This window comes from Metopolophium dirhodum, chromosome 6 (assembly GCF_019925205.1).
Source record: "Metopolophium dirhodum isolate CAU chromosome 6, ASM1992520v1, whole genome shotgun sequence".
NCBI classification, from domain to species: Eukaryota; Metazoa; Arthropoda; class Insecta; order Hemiptera; family Aphididae; genus Metopolophium; species Metopolophium dirhodum.
Genome location: NC_083565.1, coordinates 35,463,300 through 35,490,052, shown reverse-complemented (window position 1 = coordinate 35,490,052; position 26,753 = coordinate 35,463,300). Strand labels below are relative to the sequence as shown.

The window sequence follows — 26,753 nt, the reverse complement described above, 5'->3', positions numbered from 1 at the left end:
TGTGAACTGTATGCATACTTAATTGAAGCATATTAAAAAGTGATTATAGTCTGCATGAGATATGTTTCTATACTGTGAATTAATATATTTTAATAATACCTATAGTAACAAGTAACTTCTTAACTAGGCTATTTAGACTTAAAGTTGTCTACATTGTTATACATTTTATATTGTACATTGAAATTTATTTTAAGACTATTTGTCACGTTTACAACTTGTAAGTGCATAAAATATGGTTGATTAAAAAATAGCAAAAATATTGGTATATTATGTTATATTAAATAGTTTAGAAACTAATTTTCTTGTCGCGTATAATATGTAACTGTATATAATATTATATATTATTTTCTATAAAGGAATTTGTTAATAATAATTACCAATACATTTATCCATCCAATTGTATTAACAGCTGGTCGTTAGTAATCTGGTATTTTATTAATCCGGCTTTGTTCCCAGAGTTTAATGATTTACTGCAAACTGCAGTCCAGGGGTATTCAAATTTTTTTTCGAAATCAAGCTCAATCTTCGATGCATTTCTACATTGTGAGTAGAAATTGTTTGGGGAGCCATACCGATGTAATGAGGTTGAAAAGATAGCTAATGAATCATTTTATTACCATTTTATTATTTTATTTACCTCACATTAATCTTACGGACGATAAAAAAATCATTTTACCATTATTTCCTTTTTATTCAATGATTTTACTTATTGATTGAATTCCTCACAATAAAAACTCTGATATTATATAATAAACATCCTACAGATCTTGGCTCTGAAAATCAAAACATCAGTCAGTTTTGCGGGACGGCTCAAAAAGCTTCAAGGATTGGTAACCCCTGAATAGCTGCAATTGTATTGTACACAATATGTTTTACAAATAGTTTTCCTGTCACTCGATGCAATCACTTGACAATACTTTTTGTATTGTTGAATCTAAATAACAATTGTGATATTTAAAATATTCAAAATAAACGAGTAGATGAGTACATTATTTTGTTTATGTACCTATTAAATTGTGCTGGCTGAATTAACCGTCTCTGCCGGGTTACATAAAAAAAAAGATTGTTGATTATAATTATATATAATATATAAATAAATATAAAAAAGGTGGGTAAGTGGATGTCGCTCTGCTGTACAGTAGGTTACAAGTGGGTCACTGTAATGGATGGTGTTAAATTTGAATTCAATGATATAATATCATTGTATAAGAAATACGATTCTGAGCGAAAACAGTCAGTCAGTCTATAATATTACAAAGTATATTTGATGATATTTTTGTGAATAAAGTAATTTATATATAACCTATTTACGTGGAGCCTTGTTTTAAATTTTCAATCCTTAGCTATAAAAGTTGAACATTTTATAAATTTTTAACTACAAAATAATTATTAAATTTTAAATTTAATAAATTTGAACTTTAAATGCTTATAGAAAAAAATTGTGCCTATTTATTTTTAATATTTTTCTACTGCTATTAGAACAATATATCAGGAGCCTTATATTAAATTTTCACGCTTTTTTACCCAACAAATAAAAATTTATTGTTATTTATAGAAAAAAAAAACTAAAAAAATTGAAAACTGACTATGTCCGTATACAGCTCAAAAAGAATCAAATTATTTTCAAAATTTTATCGTGTATAGAAAATGCTAATATGAACATTCAGTGAAATTTTCAAGTATCTACAGTCATTTGTTTTTGAATAACAACAAAATAGCAAAATCGTTACATGAGAAATCGAGTGAATATCAAATGTTGTAAAAATATGAATTTCAAACGCTCATAAAAATTTAATGTGACTTTCTTGTAGACATTTTTTTTTTTGATAAAGGTAGAAAAACTTATGGATAATCTTGTATTACATTTTAAAATCTTAGATTTAAAAAGAAAAAATTTTATGAATTCTCTACTCAAAATAATATGCTAATTTTTGAGATTTTTCCGTAATATTTTGATTATACAATTCTGATTGTTTTAAAAATAAGTTGTTTATGTCCTGTGGTTTTTATAAACTATATTCATTGTATCTTTTAGATTCTGAGCGGGTCGGATGAATGTATTGATTTTTCAATGAAGTATGTTTTTTTTTATTTTTTACGCAAAATCGGTTTTCTGGTTGTTGTTTATTGTCACAGCAAAAGCTATTGTTAAATTATCGGAAATTGACGTTTAGTAAATGAAAAGAGAAGAGTAGAATCAGACAGGGTCAAAATGTCAAATAAATTCGAGGCAATAAAATACGCTGGCCAGTTATGAATTCGAAGTCTAAAGAATGGTCGTACAATAAATCTTGTACCATTCATTAGATTTGACACTACATTTAAATTTCTCATGAGTACAGAGTATTACTATATAGTACCTTATTGCTTTAATATCAAACCGTGCGGAGGTAATGGTTAACCACTTAAATGTAAACTATCTAAAAATTCTGTAAGAAACAGAAAATAGTCACAGTCTTCTGACACTGTGTTGAAACTTAAAACTACTTGCCCTGGCAACATAATTTATTTCATTACAATGTTTATTCTTAAGTGCAAGAATATAGCAAACTGTTAAAAAATAGACACATTTTCATATTTTATCAAAAATAATATCTCCAAATACGTATTTTAGTATATCACTTGATAATAACGATGGATTTATTTCAATCGAACGAATAGTGTCAGGATTTATTTGTGGGTATTCGCCACATGAAATTACGAAATCGGAAATAGTGTTTTTATTAGAAAATGCCGACGACGATAACGTAGCAGTAGATATAGGATTGTGTGCTAGCACAATGTAAACGTATACGCTAATGACAAAATATATTATGTTTTATTTAATGTTATGTTGTCATGTCGCCAGGCAGTGATAACCACGGTTGTAGATATATACCTATATAATATACATATTACATATATCTTAAACCGTGGTAATAACGCACGTCGCCGGCAACGACGACTCGGCAGTAAGGTACTGCAGTTTTCGACAAAATCGATTTTGGTTTTTGGTGTAACTCTAAAACAAATGACCATATATAAGTACATGCAATTTTCACTGGTTGTTTATATTAGCATTTTCTATACACGACAAAATTTTCAAAATATTTTGATTTGTTTTGAACTGTTTACGGACATTTTCTGCAGTTTCCAATTTTATTAGTATTTTTTTTTCTATGCATTTAAATACAATTTATTTGTTGAATAAATAAGCATTTTAAAGCTTGTTTATTCCTAACATATTGTTACAATGATATTTGAAAATTATTAAAAATCCATAGTCACAATTTTTTTATACGCATTTTAAGTTCAAATCTCGACAAAATACGTAAGAATCTCAATAGTCTGCAAATTATTTTGAGTTAGTAATTTATAAAAATTTTTCTTTTTAAATCTAAGATTTAAAATGTACAAGATTCCTCATAACTCATAAGTTTGTCTACTTTTATCAAAAAAAAAAAGTCTACAAAAAAGTTAAATTAAATTTTTATGAGCGTTTGAAGTTCATATTTTTATATCGGATATTCACAGCGATTTTTTATCGCTTCGCTCAGAACCTAAAACTACTTGCACTGGCAACATGTTAACAATTGCATTATTTATTTCATCACAATGTTCATTTTTAGGTGCAAGAATACCAAATTATGAAAAAATAGACAAATTTTCACATTTTATCAAAAATAATATCTACAACTACGTATTTTAGTATATCACTTGATAATAACGATGGATTTATTTCAATCGAACGAATAGTATCAGGATTTATTAGTAGGTATTTGCCACATGAAATGACGTGAAATCGGAAATAGTGTTTTTATTAGAAAATGCCGACGACGGTACGACGACGATAACGCAGCAGTAGACATAATATCGAGTACGTGCACAATGTAAATGTTAATTATACGCTCATGACAAAATATATTATGTTTTATTTAATATTATGTTGTCATGTATACGCCAGGCAGTTATAACCACGGTTGTAGATATACCTATATAATATACATATATCTTAAACTGTGGTAATAACGCACGTCGACGAACTCAGCAGTATACTGCAGTTTTCGACAAAATCAATTTTGGCTTTTGGTGTAACTCTAAAACAAATGAACATATAATATAATGTAGTACAAGACATTTTCACTGGTTGTTTATACATATTAGCATTTTCTATACACGATAAAATTTTCAAAATATTTTGATTTGTTTTGAACTGCTTACGGACATTCCAAGTGTATTAGTTTTTTTTTTTATGAATGTAAATACAATTTTATTTGTTGGTTAATAAGCTTGAAAATTTAATACTAGGCTCGTAATATATTGTTACAATGACATATGAAAAATATTAAAAATCCGTAGTCACAATTTTTTTTATACGCATTTAAAGTTCAAATCTCAACAAAATATACGTAAAAATCTCAATAATCTGCTATTACGCATGCGCCGCTAGTAACTATAGTCGCATATTTATCTCAAACTATTAATCGTATAAAAATTTTTTTAAAAAAATATGCGAACAATGGAAAAATATGTGACAAGTCATGCGCAGAAATGTACACATAACTGGCGACTTGTCGCTAACATGTAGATACATCAAAATATTGGGCTGTGGCTCCATCCATTGTACCTATATGATCTAAGATGATAACGCAGTAGTAGACATAAGATTGGTGCGTGCACAATGTAAACGCATAATATACGCGCATGAAAAAATATATTAAAATATTATGTTGACCTGTATACGCCAGACAGTAATAACCATGGTTGTAGATATACAGAGTGTAACAGATAAAACTGACTTTTGGAAGAACTTTTGTTCTAATCAATATTTAAAATGTTTTTTAAATATAATTTATAGTCACTTGCGCTACACTTATATTATACAAATAATTATTTTTATTTTTTAACACTAAATAAAAAATTTTAAAATTGATTTAAATATTTTTGGATAAATTAAAAATATCTAATTTGTGAATCTGATTATAAGAACAATATTGAAAGTAAAAACATTTATCTCAGTCAAGTAGTCTATTTTTTAGAAATTTTTATATTATCTATAATGTTTTGATTAAATAATTTTGGAACGTAATACCTAACTTTTTTCAAAATATTTTTTTTGAAAATTTGCTGACATGAGTATATTTCTTAAATTATTTACTTATCATATAATCTTAACAATTTTTGACTTTTGTCATATACGTTTAAGTAGTATCATTTTTTTTTCGTCAAGTCTTTCTGTTACACCTTGTATATATCTTAACCGTATTATTAACCGTGGTAATAACGCAGTAGATATAGTGTTAGTGGGGGTTGTAAAGATGTGTGTGTGCGCACGGTAAGCATATGCGCGTTGTTATACGCAACTACAAGGACAACTAAATATTTCCAAAAACTATTTAATTGATATATTTTTGGATTTTTCTCATCAGATGGCTCACCAGCACACTGAGTACCTAATTGGGTTTAAAAAAAAAAATCATGAAAATCGATCCAATATATAGAACTTCAGATATAGCTGTCCGAAGAAATCGCCTCGCGTTTTAATAATATATAAAGATGGTATAATATACCTATATCTAATATTATGCATTTATGCATGTTATGCACAACAATTAAAAGTGACAACTCATAATGATCTAATATCGAATTAATGGGTATCATACGAATCAAGGTTAGGTTAGGTTAAACCCAATCGTAGGAATTCTTGTGCACAAAAATGTAAGTTAATTTTTAATTGCTCGTAGATTTTTATTTTTAATTGGTTTTCGAAATCGCCATTGCTCATTGCAAGAAATTTGTTCTGCAATTGATCAATATATGGACATGAAGTATAAGTGTATAAGGTATAATCACCATTTAATAATTAATAGTACTGCAAATTATTGCAAGTACTTAATTAATGGTTATATTTTGAATTGTCTACTAATTACGCATAATCATAGTGAACCGTTTAAAAGAATTCAATTTTTATTTTGAACACCTGTGTTTAAAAACAAGTTGTACAAAAATAACAATAGGTAATAGGTAGCAAGCAAGTAATACAATTTATTATAAGTTGTAATATGAACCTATACCTACTAGTAAATTAGTTTGGATAAAACTATTGTTATTTATGAAGAAGAAAAATAGGAAGGGTCATATTTATATAGTGTGAATCATAACATATTTGTGTCTTGCGAATTGCAAGTTATAAGTAGGGATGTAGAATGCCTTTTTATTACACACTTAAGTAATTATATATGAATTTTTTTTTAGTGCGTATATAGTAATATGCTTCAATATTATTTAAGTATTTGAACATTGTGATTCTATAACCAAACTCGATAAAAACGAGTTGAATTGAATATATATTTTTATTTTTATATAATATTATAGTAATTTAAATGTTGATAAATAAAGTACATTTCAAAGTACTTAAATTAGTTATTAGTTTTTAGTTTTAAATCTTGCTACATGCTGATCTATTTTCTTTCAATAACTAATTTATTCAAATTCTGATTTTTGGAATTTTTAAATATACTCAGACCGTTTTTTCAAATTTTTAAGATATTTTTGTAAGACAGGAGTGTCCATACTTCTGATTTTCAACTAAACCACCTCCCTTTTTTACTGTAAATTATTTAGTGAATAGTTATTTTGAAAAATTGAGTGTACCTCGTCATCGATTAAATCACTGTAATGGAATGAATGTATTCAATTTTAATCCAATGCTAAACTATTGTACATGAAAAACGATTCTGAGCGGAAACGATGTGTCAGCCTCTATTTTAAACCTAAATATATTTTATTGTATATTTATTTAACTATTTGTAATTCATTTATCTATTAGTAATACAATTGGTTGAAAAAAAATAATTGTTGTCAAGAACAAATCTCATATTATATTAAAATATTATTTATTTATTTCATATACCCACCTATTACATATTCAATATTTATAATACTTATATTTACAATACTTATAAGCATTTAAAGTTCAAATTTTGACAACATTTATCAAATTTATAATTTATAAATTATTTTGTAGTTAAAAATATATAAAATGTTTAACTTTTATGGCTAAGGATTGAAAATTTAAAACAAGGCTCCACGTAAATAGGTTATAGATAAATTACTTTATTCACAATAATATCATCAAATATACTTGGTAATATAATAGGCTGACTGACCGTTTTCGCTCAGAATCGTTTTTTTTTATACAATGATATTATATCATTGAATACTCCAACGCGGCCGTCCACACGACGTCCTAAATCTTTAATCTACTATTATATTATGTAAATATTGTCTTATATTTTATTATTTTTATTATCTGTCAATGTTTCACAATCTTATCCTATTCAGTATATTTTTAACCATAGTTTTAACTATTTATACCATAATTGTGATCTAATTTATAAATGTTAAAAAATAATTAATTATTTACACCTAAGTTTAGATGATGTCAAATGTCAGGAAAACTTTATATTAATAATAATAAAAAAAAAAAAAATATCATTGAATTCAAATTTAACACCATCCATTACAGTGACCCACTTGTAACCTACTCTACAGCAAAGCGACATCCACTTACCCACCTTTTTTTTTAGGTTGCTGTTTGAAGAATTTATCAAATTTTATTTAAGTTTCAAGTATCGTATGTAGGATTCCTACCTATATTCGAAAATTTAAATATCGTATGAATTTTTAACTATATACATTAAAGTATACATACTATTATATTACTATTATAGGTACTCGAAATTCATGGTTAGGTTGGCATTCACACCATCGTTAGGTAGGTACACATACCTTTTTTTATTTGATGTATATATTTCATGTGATGTATGATAAAAAAGTCAAAAGTGTTGTATTGTATCATAATTCTGATTTATTCATACTTAAGTATCGTCTGGAGTATGCGACCTTGAAAAAAATTTCCGAAATAATTGTCATGTATTATAATATAAATAATAATATCATAATATGTAAACATTGTTCGTACTAACATAAACATAATGGACTATTAATAGACAAATTCACATGGTATGACATCATCCTATTGTTTTTTGTTAATATCTAAACTACAACAGGTACCTATTGCAGGTAAATTAGTAGGTAGGTAACTTGGGAGTTTTTTCTATTTTTCGATTAGGTATAGTTTATTATTATATAGGTACGTTTTTTCAGCGTATCACCTTGAGATCATAATATAGGCAATTGTCTCGGAGTTTAAAATGTTCCAATACCTTACTTATTATAACATGAATAATCACTTTTTTAGAACACGTACAATATGTTGCAAATTATTTGATATGACATTTTGAGAGTATAAGGGGGAGGGGTTACTACTATACTACATATTACTACATACCGAAAACCAATCGGTGACCTTAGGTGTTAAGTACGTATTTGTTAGTTGTTTATACATTAAGTTATTTTATTTATTTATTTAATTTTATTTTAATACGGGCCGCAGCCCAAAGTACAGAATATACATTAGTTATGCATTAAGTTATACATTAGTTATACTTTATACATTAAGTTATACATTAGTTATACATTAGTTTATTTGTTAGTTGTTTATACATTTATCTGATAATCGGGAAAAAAGACCAAGGAAAAAAATAACAAGGAAAAAATTTAAAATATACCTATTAATTAACCATCACAAAAAAAAAAATAAAATATTAATATCAAATTTTATTACCTATTTATTACCGGTAACACTGCAAACCTACAAAAAAGCTAATTGTCTATACATTCACATAAATGCTTCGTTGTCATTCCTATATAAAATATTTAAAAAAAATCATTAAATATAAAATAAAAAAGTTAAAAAAAAATGAATTTATAATAATCAAAGTCGAATCAAAGTATGTTATGTATGAGTCGATTTTCGATATTTTAATTTCAATGTTTCATAATTAGCTCTAAAAGTTGTGATATTTTACTTTTTTAATTTCAATTATTAAGTACATATATCGAAAATGTACTATTATACAGGACACAGGCATGGATCAACTTGTCTTCTACATTATAGATAATAATATATAGGTGTTTTTACTTTCAAACCACCCAATAAATCATATTATTAGAAATACAAAATTAATTTTCATAGCGTTTTCCATGCCATTGTTATTTGATACACACCTTAATATTTTTTTAATTTTCATCATCAATTAATATATTTTTAATTTTTAAAAAATTCTTTTTTTATTCCGTGTTTTTTTTTTTCTTCGGTCTTTTTCCGGGATTTCATTTACTTATATAACTTTCTCAGTTAGGCAAAGGGAACATCAAACGATTACAGACATATAATATAGTATAGCGTATATAAATCGTGTTTCCGAGTGCCTATAATTTTTTCATTTGGAAAATTTAAATCAAACTTGGAAACCGGGAAGACGTATTTTAATTACATTCAAGTGTCTGAGAATGTCCGACGTATTCTACAACATCTATTATACATACACTTGGATCTTTGGTATTTTGAGTGTGTGTGAGTGAATTATTATATACATCATACATATAACATGTGTACATATAGGTATTTATATATATATTATAATTCATGGTGTGAGTACCTACACCGACGCGGTGTGCATATTATTATAGTTTTCTCCTTATTTGACTCATCGCCAATATTACATACCCATTAATTTCTATTGATCTTATACCAGTTACCACCTACATCATTTACAATTAATATAATTTGTAGACTCGTAGTTTATTTATAGTACCAAAATTATATTATCTAAGCATGTACGCAATATCAGCTGGCAGTATCCTGGAGGTTAAGGGTTACGGAAAATAAACATAATGTATTGCTGATTGCTCAGGTACATACACCGTGCCCAAATTAAATCCTTTTCGGGCAAACCGAAATTATTGTGATCTTTGAGTCATATTATATACGACCAAATAGTAAACACAATATAATAATAATTACTATTGTTGTTCGTTGGCGTTTTCATTCAAACACACATCCGCTGAGAACGAACTATGTGCATACGTTTTTTAGTATTTACAATATGCGTCTGCGAAACCTTTTCCGATTGTTTACCTAATGAGCACTCGACTATGACTGTATTAGAAATTGTTTCCTTCCGGTGTGATTAACGATCGTCAAGTTATAAATTGCCAATAGAAATAAAACGGTAACGAAAGTATACATATTATATTATTATAGATAAAACGATTATAATTTATCAGCAAATGCAAATTACATACGCACATAATTGTTTGTCGAAAATATTAACGTTGGTAGTTTTTTTTTTCCCATTGATAAATATATAATATTATAATGTAGCATTATAAATATAATATATATTATTGGATATTGTGTTCTCAAAAGCCGGTCGGGAATTAATAATCAATTTAGATTTTAGATAATAGTATTATAATATAATTGTTGCATTGTCGTGAGTCATGGCGACTAGTGGTTATAATTATTATAACATATTACAATGTCGCTGCAGTTACAACACGATAGTCGATGATACTAAAACGCTCTTATAATTTTGTTGGTTATATAGACTTTTACTGTCTATTATGTGTAGTACCTACGTGTTAAAGGCAATGCAATGTTTCTTATGTTAGGTATTTAATTTGTACACATAAATGTTTCGCATTAATTTTCTGAACAGTATAACTTTGCAGTCGTCGATTTCCATTTACAATATTATTAACAGAGTTGACATTTTGGTGTATTGTATTGTTTTGTTTGTACATTTAAAATGTCGGAAGTGCATCAATATGATCCTATAGAATCGATTTTCACAGACGTTCAGCACTACTATGATCAGAAAAAAGAAAACATGAACTGTGAATCTCAACATTTTTTAAGGTAATATAATTTGAGATGCACTCCGCGCAAATAATATTTGGTAATAATATATACTTGCCATGTTATTTGGGATTCAAAACTTGTATAGTTAAACTGCAAAACACTGTAAACATAGTTATTATAATATTAAGGATTGACTATGTTTTTATACAGTTTTTTGTATGGTATAATTATTGATTTACATCAAATGTATGATGCAAACGACTAATTTAATAATTTCACAAAAGTATAATTATATACAGGGTGATTCATAAAGCGTAAAACACTCATTATCTCAAAAAGTATTAATGTTTTTGAAAATATTTTTTTTACATATTTTTTATCTATATAATTTTTTAAGTTTTTTATTTTTTTGAATGACAGCATAGAGTTTTAAATTCATATTCCAAAGCAGAATATTTTTCTAAGTATTTTGATTCATAAAAATCTAATTTAGGGCGAGTAGTCTATGAGGTATAAGCATTTAAAGTTTAGATGGGCGGAGTGGAGTGGTATGGGGTTACCCCGCAAATGTGTGTCCACTACTCTGCTTGTCTAAACCTTAAATACTTATAACTCATAAACTACTCGTCCTAAATTCAATATTTATGTGTTAAAATACTTAAAAAAATATTCTGTTTCGGAAAATGAAATTAAAACTCTATGCTGTCATTCAAAAAAGTAAGAAACTAAAAAAATTATAAGGATAAAAAATGTTTAAAAATATAATTTTTTAATAAAAATGTTGTTTTTTTAGCAACTTGAAACTATGTAAAAAAATATTTTCAAAAACATTAATACTTTTTGAGATAATAATGAGTGTTTTACGCTTAATAAATCACCTTGTATAGATATTATTCTTACATAGATATAATCATAGGCGCAAATAGTGTGATATTTGAGGGGGGCTGAAGTCTTACTATTATACTAATATTGAATAAGCTTGAAAAAGTTAAGGAAATGAGTGGTTAGTGTTTTTGAACTTTTTACTTGAGAAGGGGCTTATCCCCTAAAACCACACTACCTATTTGTAACCTATATCTACTATATAATAACGAAGAATTTTGTGTAAAATAAGTTATTCTAAAGAGCAATATTATTATATTTAAAACCACTATTCTATTTTCGGTTATTTTGTACCTGTTTAACACATTTATTAACCTGCGGGTTATGGCTTATGATAAAAGTAATAATTATTTAGGCCATGCACTTTTAACATACAATCAATTATATAGATTCGTAAAATATCGTCACCGAGCAATGAGCATATCATAGCTATAAAGATACGTTTACAAGCAGTAGAAATTGAACATAATATTATATAATTTATACCGATTCATTCTCATATGCGTTAAAAACGAAAAAATAAGTAATCGAATTAATAAGTACTGCAACGTCAAATATTTCCTTACGATTAATGTTATACGATATCCAAACAAGTTATAAGTTGTTTGATAGGTGGTAAAGAAAACTTCATATTAGTAAATAATACGCCAACATTAATTATTATGTTATAGTCAGTACAGAAGCGAACAGAGTAAAAAAAAAAAAACCAAATAAAATAATGCTAACCTTATACTATTACATATAAAATATATAGGTATGTTATATCATGGATGTGTATGCGTACAAATTATTGTGAATTAAAATACGATAACGATAAAAAAAAATTCGTATAATATAGGAATTACCGGAAGTGTTTGTTGAGGTAATATTATTATTTAGGGGAATAGTCGTTTTTAACATTTATAATGGAAGCGATCAATATCTCATAATTTGGTGGAAACGGGTACCACCCATTATTATGCAGTGTAGATTGGATTGAAATGTGAACGCGATATTTTGTGTATGAGACAATATATATCGAAGAGGAGTGAGTAGAAAGGTGCAGAAGAAAGCGTAGGATGATTGTGTGGGTACTATACAGAGGGACATGCGAAGATTTTCGTTTTGGGAATAGAGAGGTCGAATGTTGGCGTAATATTTTGTTTTCATTGTTCATTCTCTTTAGTAGAGCTTTGTAAGCCCGGTCGGACATCCTCTGTAGTTGACGGCACGCAGCCGTGCAGGTTTCTAACATATTAGGATATCTGAGTAGAATTTTATTTTTTCAGAGTTTAATTTTAACTTAACAACATTGAATAGTTTAAGTGTTTTTTTCCACATTATATGCGTAAATCAATATAATATGTGGGAAACTAGTCCAACATTTTTTTTTTTGTAACATATACTAACATAATATGGTAATTAGTTATTACAATGTCTATAATGGAAGTCGCGACAGACTGCATACACAATAGGTACGTATTGTATAGATACATGCCATGTTATACCTAATAAAAAAACATAAAATATTTTTGCTTTTATTCTAAAAAAAAATTGTATCATTATTATTTATTTTATAACATTCGTTTAAAGATTTTTTTTCATCGGAAAAAAACTTAAAAATATCTCTTTAGACACATTTTAGCTGTATATACTTGTGTATACATAAACGCAATAAAAAAATGTAGGTACCTATTTAGAATTTAGATAAGTTACATATCGACAATCATGATTCTAGACGACTAGACATTATGTCATTATCAGCGAACCATTTAATACACTTTGTTCTAAAAATGTGTGTATAATCTGCCCTATAGATAATATATTTGTATACGTAATTAGAATAAAATGAGTCATGGTAATTATGTTGATATTAATTTCTTTACAATAATAATAATATCATATCTTTAAAAAATATTACCATAATCAAATTTAAAAAAATATATTAATTTTTGTATTACTATATTTACGAGTTACCTATGTATATTTTCTTATACATATAGTTACAATTACTTAATTTTATAATTTGATTTATTATGTATGGAAAATTGTCCAAACCAGAGACGTAATTTGGGTGGTGCCTGGTAACAACGAAACTATACAAAAAGTTAATTAGATACCTCCTACTTCCTAAAAATTTTAGTCTAAAATACATAAACTTTTCATGTTGACACAAAAAAATCATAATCTCATTTACAAATGCATTAACAAGTTGGGAGCTTTTGTTGTTAATTTCCTATTATTCATCCACTAGCTATGAACATTTTTAGATAAAGGTGACATTTCTCAAATTAAAGTATTACAAATAATTAGATTATATTAATAAAATAATCGATGGTAAATGTTTGCTTTATTTTAAGAATTATATATTTCTATTTAGAATATTATTTAATTATTTTTAAATTGTATTCTTATAGAGCTGAGCAAATGGACGGTGGATTTTTTGAGCGTTATGGTTCAGGATTCAAGAACAATTTTGAAGAGGACACCATAATTGCCGAAAAGGATAAATTCGCTACTCTAAATGAAAGAGAAATTTCAAAAGTTGACAATGATATTGCCGAGAGGACTCAACTCTCTTACAAAGAGTTGTTATCGTCATTGTTAGAATTAAATGCAAGTATTTTTTTACCTACCTAGATAAACATTATTTTTATTTTGTCTTACTGGCAATACTCAACCGACTACCCCCGGAACTTTCTACTGAAATTACTTCGGGGGAAGAGAGAAACCTAGAGAAACCTAACAAACATTTTTTGCTTCATCACGTACTCAAAACGTTTTAATTTCTTAGGAAAATAATTCTAGGATTGGGGTGTCAATATTATAATAAAATCCAAATCCGTACACTTTACCTTCACTCTTCGTTAAAATAAATGTCCTCATCCTATTTATTTATTTTTTTTTCATTTCACAATAGTCAATAGTACATACACAATATATAACAATTATTGCACAGTAAGCATATAAGATAAGGGCTATACATAACATGATTACTTGAATAAGAAGTCACCCATTAGTGGAACTTGACTGGAAGTTGTTTGGTTATCTAACTACTAGCTGATCCCGCTGGCACTTCGTTGTCCGTTAAATGTACCAATTCTATATGACTCAAACTTTGTTCAATTCGTTATTTAATATTCGGTGTATGGTGTTCAAAATTTATCTTAACTTTTCTGTTGCCTGGAATAAAAATTATTTAACTCTAAAGTATCAAAATTGTCCCAAGTTAATCATTTTTACTTAATTCCACCTTCGGAGGATTAATATAATCAATTAATACAAAAGCCTAACGCAACCGTACTAAAATCCACTTATCCCACAGCGTACAACACAGAAACCATCTACATATCAATCTTAATATGCCCTGAAATTTTTATCAAAATCGGTTTGGTGGATCTTGAGTTATAAAATTTATTCAAAATGTACACTTATTTATATATATATAGAGATATTCATATAATATAACATATATTTAATAAACAAATATAAGTATAATATATTTTATTTTTTTCCCCCTTAGTGTTTTAACAAGTCACGGTATCAGTTCCTTTTTAGACGACGCCTGGGGTTGCCAGGTAAGGTTTGGGTGGACAGGTTTTTAATTAGTGGGTTTTGGTGTGTTTGGAGACGGGTATGAAAGTTTTTATAGCTTTTTATAGTTTTTATAGGTTTTTAACTTCTCCTGTCAAAGTTTTAATTGAAAGGTATGTATGTATGTATGTATGTATGTATGTATGTATGTATGTATGTATGTATGTATGTATGTATGTATGTATGTATGTATGTATGTATGTATGTATGTATGTATATATGTATGTATGTATATATGTATGTAATTATGTATGACGTGCGTATTTATGTATAGTATAATTAGATACCAAAGGGTAGGGCATTATCTTCCTAAGGGAAATATTCTGGAATTATTGGGTTTTTTTGGTATTGGAAACTTTTGCAGTAGGTACTCCATAATTGAAAACCATAGGTCCATAGTGGTTTAAGTAATGTTTTATACATAAGAAATTTTAATCCGGAGTGTTCATTATTTGTGAGTAATGAGCGCAGATGTATCGGTAAAAGTGGATTCCTAGGAAAAGTTTGAGTTGACTTAGGTTGGGATGCACAGGTAGCTGTTTGAATGATTGAGGTAAATTTATCAACTGCGTGCCGAGTTATTTGTCATTTTTATTATTTAAGAGAGATGCGATAACTTATATTAAAGGGTTAATTACTGACTTAAGTTCGTCAAGAAAGCTTGAAATTTTTTTTATCAAAATCTAATACGGGAGCTCGGTTGCTATCTCTTGACTGGTATGTAGTAACATGTCGATTTTAATTTTATCTGCATGTTTATTTTTCACTTTCGGCGACGTGGGTGAGTTGGAAGGCAGCGGCATGTTATCTAGTGGGCAAAAAGCAACCTAACCTAACTGAAGTTCGTTGCAATGATAGCGCGACGGTTAGAAAGTAGGCGGTAGGAACTTTAAACGTGCAATGATTTTATTTACATTTAGAAAGAAAAAACGCACTTAGGCGCATTTTTATAATTTGTATAAATAAATAAGGTAGACGGTTGCGATTTTTTACGTGCTAACTGCTAACTATATATGACACATTCGGACACGAACGAATTATAGACAAGATCTCGACAATTAAGTGGAGCGTAACTAATACGTGTGCGGCGAGCAAAGAGCAATCCGCGACTGACATCTCCTATAATATTCTTAATGAACCAACTTTACCAAGTGCGCAAAATATTACTATACCTATACATACTAACGTCTTACCAGGTATTCGGTAAGATACGCGCAACAAACTCTTATCCTTAAACGATCGCTTCCGTCTCCTCCGCTATCTGTTTCATCTCGAATCACACAAAATTAGCAACTAAACTATACTAATCCATATTGACTTTTCATCAGACCAATTTGAACATACGGAGTCAATTATGGGCCTCTCAATATTTCAATTACTAATCTTACTCAACGTTTTCAATCTAAAATTCTAAGCCCCTTCGAGCTATGACCAAAGTACCTTGTTATGTATTAAATCACTCCATACACAATGATGACCTTGCCATCTCTCCAATCCGTGAAGTACTTAGCTAAAGCGCATTAAAATTAACAAACAATTCAACATAAATCTCTGAAATCACACAAATTCACTAATTAAAGGACTTGCATGAACAAAATATATGCCTGGTAATCCCCAGAACTGGTTGAAGAGATGGTGGTGTCGTGACCAGCTAATTAATACCACCCATAATAGTTATCTATACATTTAATAATAAATAATAATAGTTGTATAAAAAGCAATTCTAGTAGGTAATTTATCTTATCATTCACTAGTTTTTAATTAACAAATTGTTTAACTCGTGTCGAAGTTCATTCTTTTATTTTGCATACGCGCCTTTTACTTTTTAATGTAGACATAATATCGATAAGCTGTTTTTTATGATTAATTTTAATAGTTGCATTTTGCATTCATACCGTTTTAATTTTAAAATTAGGTGTTTTTTAAACTTACATTTTTATTTAACAATATTTTACAATGTAGTGAATAAAAATAATACATACTTAAGAGGATGTCAGCGCACTATTTGTTTTCTCTCTCTGGCCCACGCGCAGCATGTACAAAACGCATTAACGCAGAATCATTTTTTCTATGTTTTTAAGTAATCTTAGAATCACCTATTACAAAAAAGATAGATAATAATATTTTTGAGGGCATGACATATCGATTTAATATTTTATTGTTATTTGACTTTGTAATCGACTTTCAAAATAAACAAAAAATGTTGTTAGTTTAAATTATGTTTAAATTGTTTTGGTACAATATTTCGACAAATCGATATGTCATTCCCTTAAAATTATTATTTTCTATCTTTTAGTAATAGGTGATTTTACTCAAAGATTACTTAAAAACATAGAAAAAATGATTCTTCGTAAATGTGTTTTGTCTATGTTGCGCGTGGGCCAGAGAGAGAAAACTAATAGTGCGCCGCCATCAGTTATATTTACTACTATTTTTTATTGTTATCAATTTTTAAGTGTTTTACTTGTAAATGACAACATTAAACATACATATTTTTATTTTTTGTAATAAAGCAGAATATTTATTTTTGACCTTTTTGATACAATTTAAAATCGAATTTTCAATGGATAGGTCGTACATTTATTAAATTTAAATGAGCGTAGTAGTAGACTAGTAGACCAAAACAATTTGTGGAGTAATATATTATGGTATATACTGTGCCACACTACTCCGCTCATTAAAAATTTAAATGCTTATTATTAACTACCTAGCTTAAAATTCTAGCTCTAGTAGCTAGTTTAAAATTCGTTTTTTAAGTAAAAAACGACGAAATACTCTGATTAATTCAACAACGAAATCGTCAGAAAAAAATATTGCATGTGATATGAAATCAAAAATGTATGTTATGTTTCAAAAAAGTAAGAAAATGATAACGATAAAAAATGTTGTTTTGTAATAACTTCAAATTATTTAAAAACCAATATTTTCAAAAACCCTTATTTTTTTTCGAGATATAATTATTCGATAGTTAATCTTTTTAATCGCTTTATATAGTGACATGGTTTTCTTAATATTAAATACTATACAGTAGATACCTAAACACAATAATACAAAATTGGGAATACACAGTAATCTATTAGAAAACTGGAATTTATCCACTTGCAAGTTACTAATGATTATATTAAAGGTTGATTCTATAAACATTTTAAGAACACTGTCGGTCCTGTGAAAAATTATAGTCTGTATGATTTGGCAGTGATAATTGTAAAAAACGTATGATAATTTTAACAAGTTTTTCGTTGTTACCTATTTATTGATTGTATTTTATTTAAAAGTCGTTTTCAATACAAAACATTATAATTACATGTTAACCTACTCACCTTCCGGTTCGAAATTCTCTAGTTATTTTTTACCAGTTACTACCTATGTAATTAACGTTAATAATGTGGCATTGTGCATAAGCTACAGCAACTGTATAGAATGGTGTATAGAAAATCGAAACTAAATAAAAAATCGTTTTATTAATTTATTTAAGTGAAAAATCAGTTAGGTATATAAATAATTTAAATAAATAAATAAATATTTAAATAGTTTCTCAATTCTTACATACTTTAAGTCTTAACTGGTATATTTTGTTTAATATTGCACAATAAATAATAATGATACGTAATACGTAATTATGTCGCGAAGGCTATAGCCTTTACCCTATAGGTATGTCGTATATAGATCATTTTGTAAATTATCTACATAATACATTTTACATTTTAAATAACCAATGGCCATTTTATAAATGACAATCAATTAGACATAAACAGTGTTGGGAATAGATAGCTAAAAAATTATCTAGATAAGATAAGATAATTTTAACGAAATATTATCTAGATAAATATCATTTTTTTACACTTATTTTTATTGTTTTTTAATATTTTTGTAATATTAGATTTATATCAATATAATGACATAATATTTATAATAACAACGAATTGAGCCTTTGAAATACAGTTCTACGAAGTTAATTTTAATTTTTCTTTTTAATGGATGGGGAAATAAACCTATAACTAATAATTTTAATATGCTTATTATGGCTATAAAAAAAATAGTAGAGAACGATGTATAGTGCAAGCCCGCATGCAAGTTCTCGTATTATCGTAATATTTTCGTTGGAAATAATAACAAGAAATATATTCTTCTAATTTTATAAATAATTTATATTATATTAAAATTTTAGTAATATTGGTTTTATAATTTTGTAGGGGCACTAAAATATTTATCTAGATAAGCCCATTTTTTTATCTAAGCTAAACATTAGATAAATCGTAACATAATTATCTAGATACTTTAAAAGATAATTTATTTCAAAAAATCTTATCTAGATAATTGAATAAATCCCAACACTGGACATAAATATTATGACACAAATACAAGTAGAAATGTACCTATACTACTGTTCTATAATTTATTATTGTTTATTATATTAATTATCATTATATTACCTATGAAAAACTAAACATTTTAAAAGTAAAACAATCTACTGGTTGATTAATTTAATAAGTACTAAGAAATCTAATAGGAAACACATGTTGAGTATTCGGCATACAAATCACACATCCGTGTTAAATACGACATCGCCGATTGGTTTTTAATTAAGACACATGTGATTTAAGGGTTTAAAAGGCACTCGGAATGTTACATGAAAAACAAAAACAAAAATAACAATATGTTTGTACCTTATAGATACCATATGTATTATGTAAACAAAATTAGACTATTTAAAACGACATTGCGTTAAACTAAGTCCATAAAAATATTATAATTATATACGAATGCACATAATTTGTTAATTAAACATTTTTCTGAGGTTATTAACGACTGATGACTGTTGGTCACGTGAAATATAAATAACCATACCTAATTATAATAACCAAAATTTGCTAAAGAGGTACATTATAATAAAATATAATAATAGTCGTTAAACTAGGTTGTACAAAAATTTTAATTATTTAATCATTGACACAGTTATACATATTATAAAATAATAAACTAAAAAATCATAAATACCTAGGACAAGTACCTATACCACAAAATATGTATAATTGGAATAGTGGTTGTATGAAGGTATTTACTATTTAATGTCGGGTTACTATATGACCGAAATGTGCCTATAAATATTAATACATAAAATAATAAATAAAACTTGTAAAAAAATATACCCCTAGAAACTATCTGTTGATAATATACTGAAGTGATAACTGATAATTAATAAAATACCTATAGCGCCTAGATATAGAATAATAAAATTATTAATATTATATATTTAGTTTTAACTTTTAATGTTTATAATTTTAATATAGATAAACAGTTATTATAAAAAAATGTATGGATCGTTAAAAGTATTTTTTCTCATAATATGTTCTTGTTTGTTACTATATTGCAACTATTAAACATAGACAACTCGTAAAGAACTAAAATACATAGAAAAAAAAATTAAAAATAGATACCTACTATCACTGAAATAAATAATAATGGACTTTTATTCTAATAAAAATGTCAATGTGGTAGGTATTATACATAAAATAAAATTTGAAAAATAATGATTTATCGTCACATTAAACCATCATAATATTCTTATTTAAACATTATTCAATAGCGCATCTATCGTGTCTGTTTAGCATTATCATTATTTATTTAATTGTGTTAATGAACTGTCTTAATAAATATTATCTGATTTTAAAATAATATAGTTACTATATAATTTACAGTTTTATATTAATGAAACAATGAAAAATCATAAATGGATTGTGCACATTTGTATAAATTTCTTTATTTTGACGTTTATCGAGATCCACATTAAAAAAATCTCAACGTAAAATATACGGGGGCGGAGTTTGGTTTAGGTCACTGTTTGGCACTATAGCAGATTACCACAGAAATAGCACATTTGGCTTGGGCAGCACACGCGTACGATTTATCTTTAGAAGTGCTATTTCATCTGAGTATTCAACACAGTTTTTTCACTCGTAGATAACTCATTCATTCTCCGAAATTTTGTATATAAAATGAAGTCTAATTTTAAAGCAAAACATTTTAACTTTAGGGGTGTTAAAAAAGAAGAGATTCAAAGGCAAAGTGAAAATCAAATACAGTATATGACTGTTGGTCTAATCGATATTTGATAATAAATATATAAGTACTATGAAGACGTCAAAAGTTTAATGGTATAAATGTATTTTTCTATTACAGATAAACGAATTATACGAAGAAGTATTGCACGAAATATTACATTGCATTGGGGTGGAAAAAAATTGTTTAAATCAAGAAAATATAATTGAATTCGCCCGAAAAGCATTTAAAATAGAACAAGAAACTCACGATGCTATATATCAAGCAGCCATAGAAAAAGAAGTAAGTGCCTACCGATTTTATACTAATTATTACATAATATTAAATATATATATATATGTATTTTAAATATTATTTGCCTGTATATGGCGTAAGCAGTAATATAGTTATTAGTAAAAACTAAAAAGTATTAACGTTTAATATATTTTGTTTAAAAGGCTCCGAACATAATGTTAAATATTGAAATCATCGAAGGCAAAGACATAAAACCAAAAGATGCGAATGGTTTTAGCGATCCGTTTTGTACCTTATTTTTGTCGTCTACCCAACAACATAGGTATAACACGTCGGTTAAAAGTGAAACTCTGCGGCCAGTCTGGGAAGAACACTTTTCACTGTAGGTATTTCCACAAACATTAATTATTACATATAGCCATATAGGTAATATTGTTAGACATAAGAAATCAAAACTACACATAGGTATTCAATTTAGGCCGGTCGAGACTCCCGCTGACGATATCTTATGCGTGGAAGTTTGGGACTTTGATCCGGCGGAAACGGTAAAAGAAAAAGTTACAAAGGTCGGCAAAATTAAAGGATTTAAAGGAATGAGAAGGTTCATGAAAGAAATCGCTGTAACTGCTACGAACGGAAAACACGATAACGAAATTATCGGCGGCACGCTAATACCACTTAAGGTAATTATTACATATTTATTTTTTCACTTTTTCTTGACGACTGACGTTTTAACATATTTTTCGTTGCTATTATATACAGACAATACCTTCTCGAGGTCAAATAGCTTGGTACAGTTTGGAGAAAAAAGGCAAGGGCAAGCCTCAGGGGAATTTGTTATTAAAATTGTCGTTTGGCAGTGAAAAAAATAAACAAGTTGCCGCCCAAGAACATAGACATCTACTGCGCGTATTGTTAGCTTACCAAATGAATCTACAAAAGGTGAATTTTTATTTAAGACAAATAAAAAAAAAAATAAAACAAAATCTAATATTTATTTAACGTTAGCCTGAAACGAATTCGTGGATGGGTGATTTTTTGCCAGAGTCTAGCTTGATCATTCAACAACATGTAGTACAAAGTAATATCAGTGCCGTCGACGAGTGTTTGGGCCAATGGATTGAATTTATTAACGCTCATGTGTTAAGTCCTGTGGTGAATTTTAAAGTATTTTCGGACTTAATAGACAACTTAGCCAAGTCCATAACCGCCGGACACTTGTCCAATGAAGAGGTAGACAAATATTACTGGAATTATGACGTTTTTAATTTTTAATAAATATGTATTTTTATATTATTTAGTCAAAAATGTTCTGGCAGTCGTCTAAAAAAATATTGCCATTTTGCTTCAATGCTATTCGAATGATACGTAAAAAATCTGCAGACGACGAACAGTCATTGAATCAAACGGAATACGTTTTAAAGTAAGTTTAATGAATAATGATATGATTATAACGAGACGATGTTGCTAAATTAAATTTTGAAATTTTCAGTATATTACGAAATCTCACGTCGTTGAAGTTACCAAATGATTTAGATCTCTTTCCGTCGGATGTTTATGGTTGGCTGTTACCACGTGAAAACAATAGAGACATAAAAAGTACATTGCACGACGCTGTCGTCCATGGCGCGGTGGATTGGTTAGCATTTGTTTTAATATCCAATCACTGGTTATTTTTCTAACTGGGTTTTCCATGTTCATACAGGCATGTTCACATATTAGAAAATAACAAACCCGATGACTATACGGACGAAGGACAGATGAAACTTCAACTTAAAATAATTCAACTTCTGAAACTAGATTTGCAGAGGGCCGTAGAGTTTCATAACAAGCTATTTATCAAGTAAGATTACCTAATAATGTTCAATATTAATTTAAAAAAATAATATACCTACCTATTTTACAACAATATAATTTATTAATTTAAAGGAAAATGCAATTTCCGTATGCCAGTACACTATTTTCAATATACGAATGTAAAATATCTGAAATGTGTGAACCATTCATCACTCGCATTTGTATGAACATGAAGCCAATTAATTTCGAGGAAAACGGACGGTTTCAAGTTGAAAACGACCCGCTTGCAATGGGAACGTCACTGTTTGAACTTTACATGGGGATTCAGAAATTTGTCGAGTAATTTTTTACAGTTCTTTGCTAGACGCACGGCAATAATAAAAATACCTAACATAATTTAAAAAAATTTTTTAGTTTAGGAAAAAATGACTGCCACGTGGACTTGGAGAGTAGTCATTTGGTCAAGTATCACATATGGTTCCAACAAGGTGTTGCCAGGTGGTTGGATATTGCCGCGTATAAGGCCATGCAACGCATCGAAAGAGCTGTCGATTTGGACAAATTAGTCAAAGTGGACATATCAGTAGAGTATAGTTCGTCGGCGGTGGACACATTGGCAATTTTCTACCAAATAAAAGTGTTTTGGCAACAATTAGCATGGCCTGACGCCGAAGGTTCTTATTCATTTGTGGCAAAGATAATTGACGACATTTGCAGATGTTCGGTTTACTTTTCGGACAAAATGTCTTATAAAGTTAACAATACCTTAACTGAAAATAAAAGATTCAAAGTCACCAAAGAAGTAATAAATTAATTAAAAAAATATAATAGGCAAATAAAATAAAACATTTAGCATTGACTCAAAGGTGGTTAAAAAAAATTGAAAAATGCACAATTACTATGTGTGACCCAGACAGTAATTTATTTTAACCGATTTAAGTCAATATTTTTCTCCACTTTTCATTAAACTTATTGAGTTAAATGTATTGTTTGTGAACTATTAACGTATGAATTAACTAAATCAAGTGAAATTTTTCAATTAACTTGCCCACTTTTGAGCATTGTATGATGGCCCTGTGCTTTTTCTTTTACCTTAAATTAATAACAAATATCATCTTTCTTACGCATTCAATAATTTACAGTGGTGTCTGGCAGTAAACAATATAGATTATGTAAAACAATCCATCCGTCCATTTGTCAATGATTTGGGCCTAACGCAATTGATGGACAGCTTGGCAAACTTTAAGAGTGAAATTTCTGCAGATCATTGTAAAAAAACACTAGATTTAGTCGTTGATAATGCAATCGATACAGTAAATAACAAGATCATAGACCTTTTACAGACCGTTGTGAACAAAGTATGTTCAAACAGAAAATCTTTGAAAAGAGAATAATCAACTTTTTTAAAAGTCATGTTCTATTTAAAGTTTTGTTTTATTTTTTTTTAGATGTCCCCAGAAATAAGTAAATTTTTGATCGAAGGCGCAGAAGTTATTAACACAAACAATAGTCATTTGGACAATTTAATGTTATATTTGGATGAAAATCTTTGTACGTTGAGTAAGGAACTTAACGAAGAAAATTTCCAACGTACACTTGACATTATAGTTGATCAAATAGCAACGATAATGTATAATCTTATACAAAATAATTTAGAGGTAAGCCATTTATATGTTTAATGGCTCAAATGATAATATTAATTATTTTTTGTTTACACATTTTTATAGAAAAAGAAACCATCCACATATTTTAAGAACCTAAGAGATAGTTTTCATATGTTGTTTGGGTTTTTGAGAAAAGATAACTCTACTGAATATAAAAGCGAAACAATTCATAAACTAGAAGCACTAATGCATTTACATACATTAGATACTGTAGACCTTATACATGAATACTATTTAGAAAGACTTCAAAAACAAAAAGAGATGGAAGAGGCTAGCGAAGGAGTATTAACTGTTAAATTAATATTTATCAACAATGTTCTCAAAATAGACATACTAAATGCAAATGGAATTAAAGCAATGGACTCTAATGGTATTTAATTATAAGTACTATACAAACCTGTATGTATATTGATGTATAAACCAAAATTTTTACACATTGTTTTTCAGGTTTCAGTGATCCATTTGTTAAAATACGTTTGCTGCCCAGAGACAAATTTTTACATGCCTCCAAACCAACAACATCAGTACAGAAAAAAACTTTGTACCCATTATTTGACGAATGTTTTAGAATGTTAGTATTGTAATAGCTTACAATAGAATTAGTAATTTTGGTAACTATTTTGTTATTATTTTTATTACAGTCCTTTAACTCCTCAACAACGTGCTGTAGAAAATGGTTTAGTTATGTTTATAGTAAAAGATCAAGATTTCATGGGAGTGACAAATGAGTTTGTATCTGAAACATTTGTACATTTTAAAGATATTCCATCTACACAGTTGGAAAATGACTTAGGTAGTGTACCTCAAATAAGATTAAAGCTGACGTCTCCTAAATCTTTAGGTAATTATCAATAAATTAATATGTATTTATTTTATTAGGACATTATGCTGTATGGGCATAAATATTGTTATTAATATGTATTTATTTTATTAAACATTATAGATACAAAAATTCTTCGAGCTATTGATTCTAGACCTACAGACAAATTGGCAAAAGAATTTCTTAAGCGAGAAAAAATAAAAATTGCTGCAGCAAATTCGACACCGAAAAAATGACTACAGTCCATTATTGGACGAATTAAGCGCAATACGTCCACATTGACAAGGAAAATTAAAAATTCATTTTGATTTGTTGTATAAATAAAATTTATCAAAAAATTATAATGTAAGACTGAACTAGGGATGACATTTTTTTTTACATATTTTAAATTTAAATACAGTGCATGGCTGTGTTACAATATAAATAAATGATTTTTAAAGTTAAGTTTATTATTAAACTATTTAATATGTATATAATTTATAACTTGATTTATAATTAATTTTATACTATATATTTATATTTCTTAATTATCTTATCATATTTTGTATAGATATTGTATTAAATTATAGAAAATAATTGGGGCAATATTAACTCAATAGATAAGTACTTATAACAAATTTGTATCAATAAATTGAACAAATATTAATTTTTAAAAATACAAATTGTGTTTTATTTAAAACATTAGTTGATAAAGCTTAATGTATATGAATACTTTCTTATAAATAGGTACATTATAATTAAGAGACAGTGCACAAATTTGACGGATAATACCCTGTGTATAATATTATTACACTTATGAATACTGTTAAGTTGACAATAATTCAAATTTTCAAATTAAATAGTACTATTGTGCAGGGGTGGAAGATAATATAAGTAAATATATACAATCTATTAATTAGTAATAATATTATTAAATTCAGTCTCTTTGAACAGAAAATAATGTGTCAATCTGCCCTTGTTTGTAAAAATAATA

At 27.7% G+C, this 26,753-nt stretch overlaps 1 protein-coding gene across 6 annotated transcripts in view; it reads left to right on the top strand.

The window, feature by feature from the left end:
- Positions 1-26,433, top strand: part of LOC132947345 (protein unc-13 homolog 4B) — a 55,682-nt gene extending 29,249 nt beyond the window's left edge. The window contains exons 1-18 of one of the 6 annotated variants that reach the window (XM_061017611.1): positions 10,452-10,807; positions 14,029-14,227; positions 21,386-21,547; positions 21,703-21,881; positions 21,978-22,182; positions 22,262-22,441; positions 22,508-22,732; positions 22,801-22,922; positions 22,992-23,138; positions 23,205-23,342; positions 23,429-23,635; positions 23,711-24,098; positions 24,439-24,654; positions 24,745-24,954; positions 25,024-25,330; positions 25,408-25,531; positions 25,602-25,801; positions 25,904-26,432. In XM_061017611.1, coding sequence (XP_060873594.1) covers positions 10,698-10,807; positions 14,029-14,227; positions 21,386-21,547; positions 21,703-21,881; positions 21,978-22,182; positions 22,262-22,441; positions 22,508-22,732; positions 22,801-22,922; positions 22,992-23,138; positions 23,205-23,342; positions 23,429-23,635; positions 23,711-24,098; positions 24,439-24,654; positions 24,745-24,954; positions 25,024-25,330; positions 25,408-25,531; positions 25,602-25,801; positions 25,904-26,016 — 3,432 coding nt within the window. In that variant the 5' untranslated portion in view covers positions 10,452-10,697 and the 3' untranslated portion in view covers positions 26,017-26,432. Of the gene's footprint in view, positions 1-10,451; positions 10,808-12,825; positions 13,087-14,028; positions 14,228-21,108; positions 21,298-21,385; positions 21,548-21,702; positions 21,882-21,977; positions 22,183-22,261; positions 22,442-22,507; positions 22,733-22,800; positions 22,923-22,991; positions 23,139-23,204; positions 23,343-23,428; positions 23,636-23,710; positions 24,099-24,438; positions 24,655-24,744; positions 24,955-25,023; positions 25,331-25,407; positions 25,532-25,601; positions 25,802-25,903 lie in introns of those variants that run through there. The other 5 variants (XM_061017613.1, XM_061017610.1, XM_061017612.1 and 2 more) reach the window with 5 other exon arrangements.
- Positions 26,434-26,753: the final 320 nt, after the last annotated feature.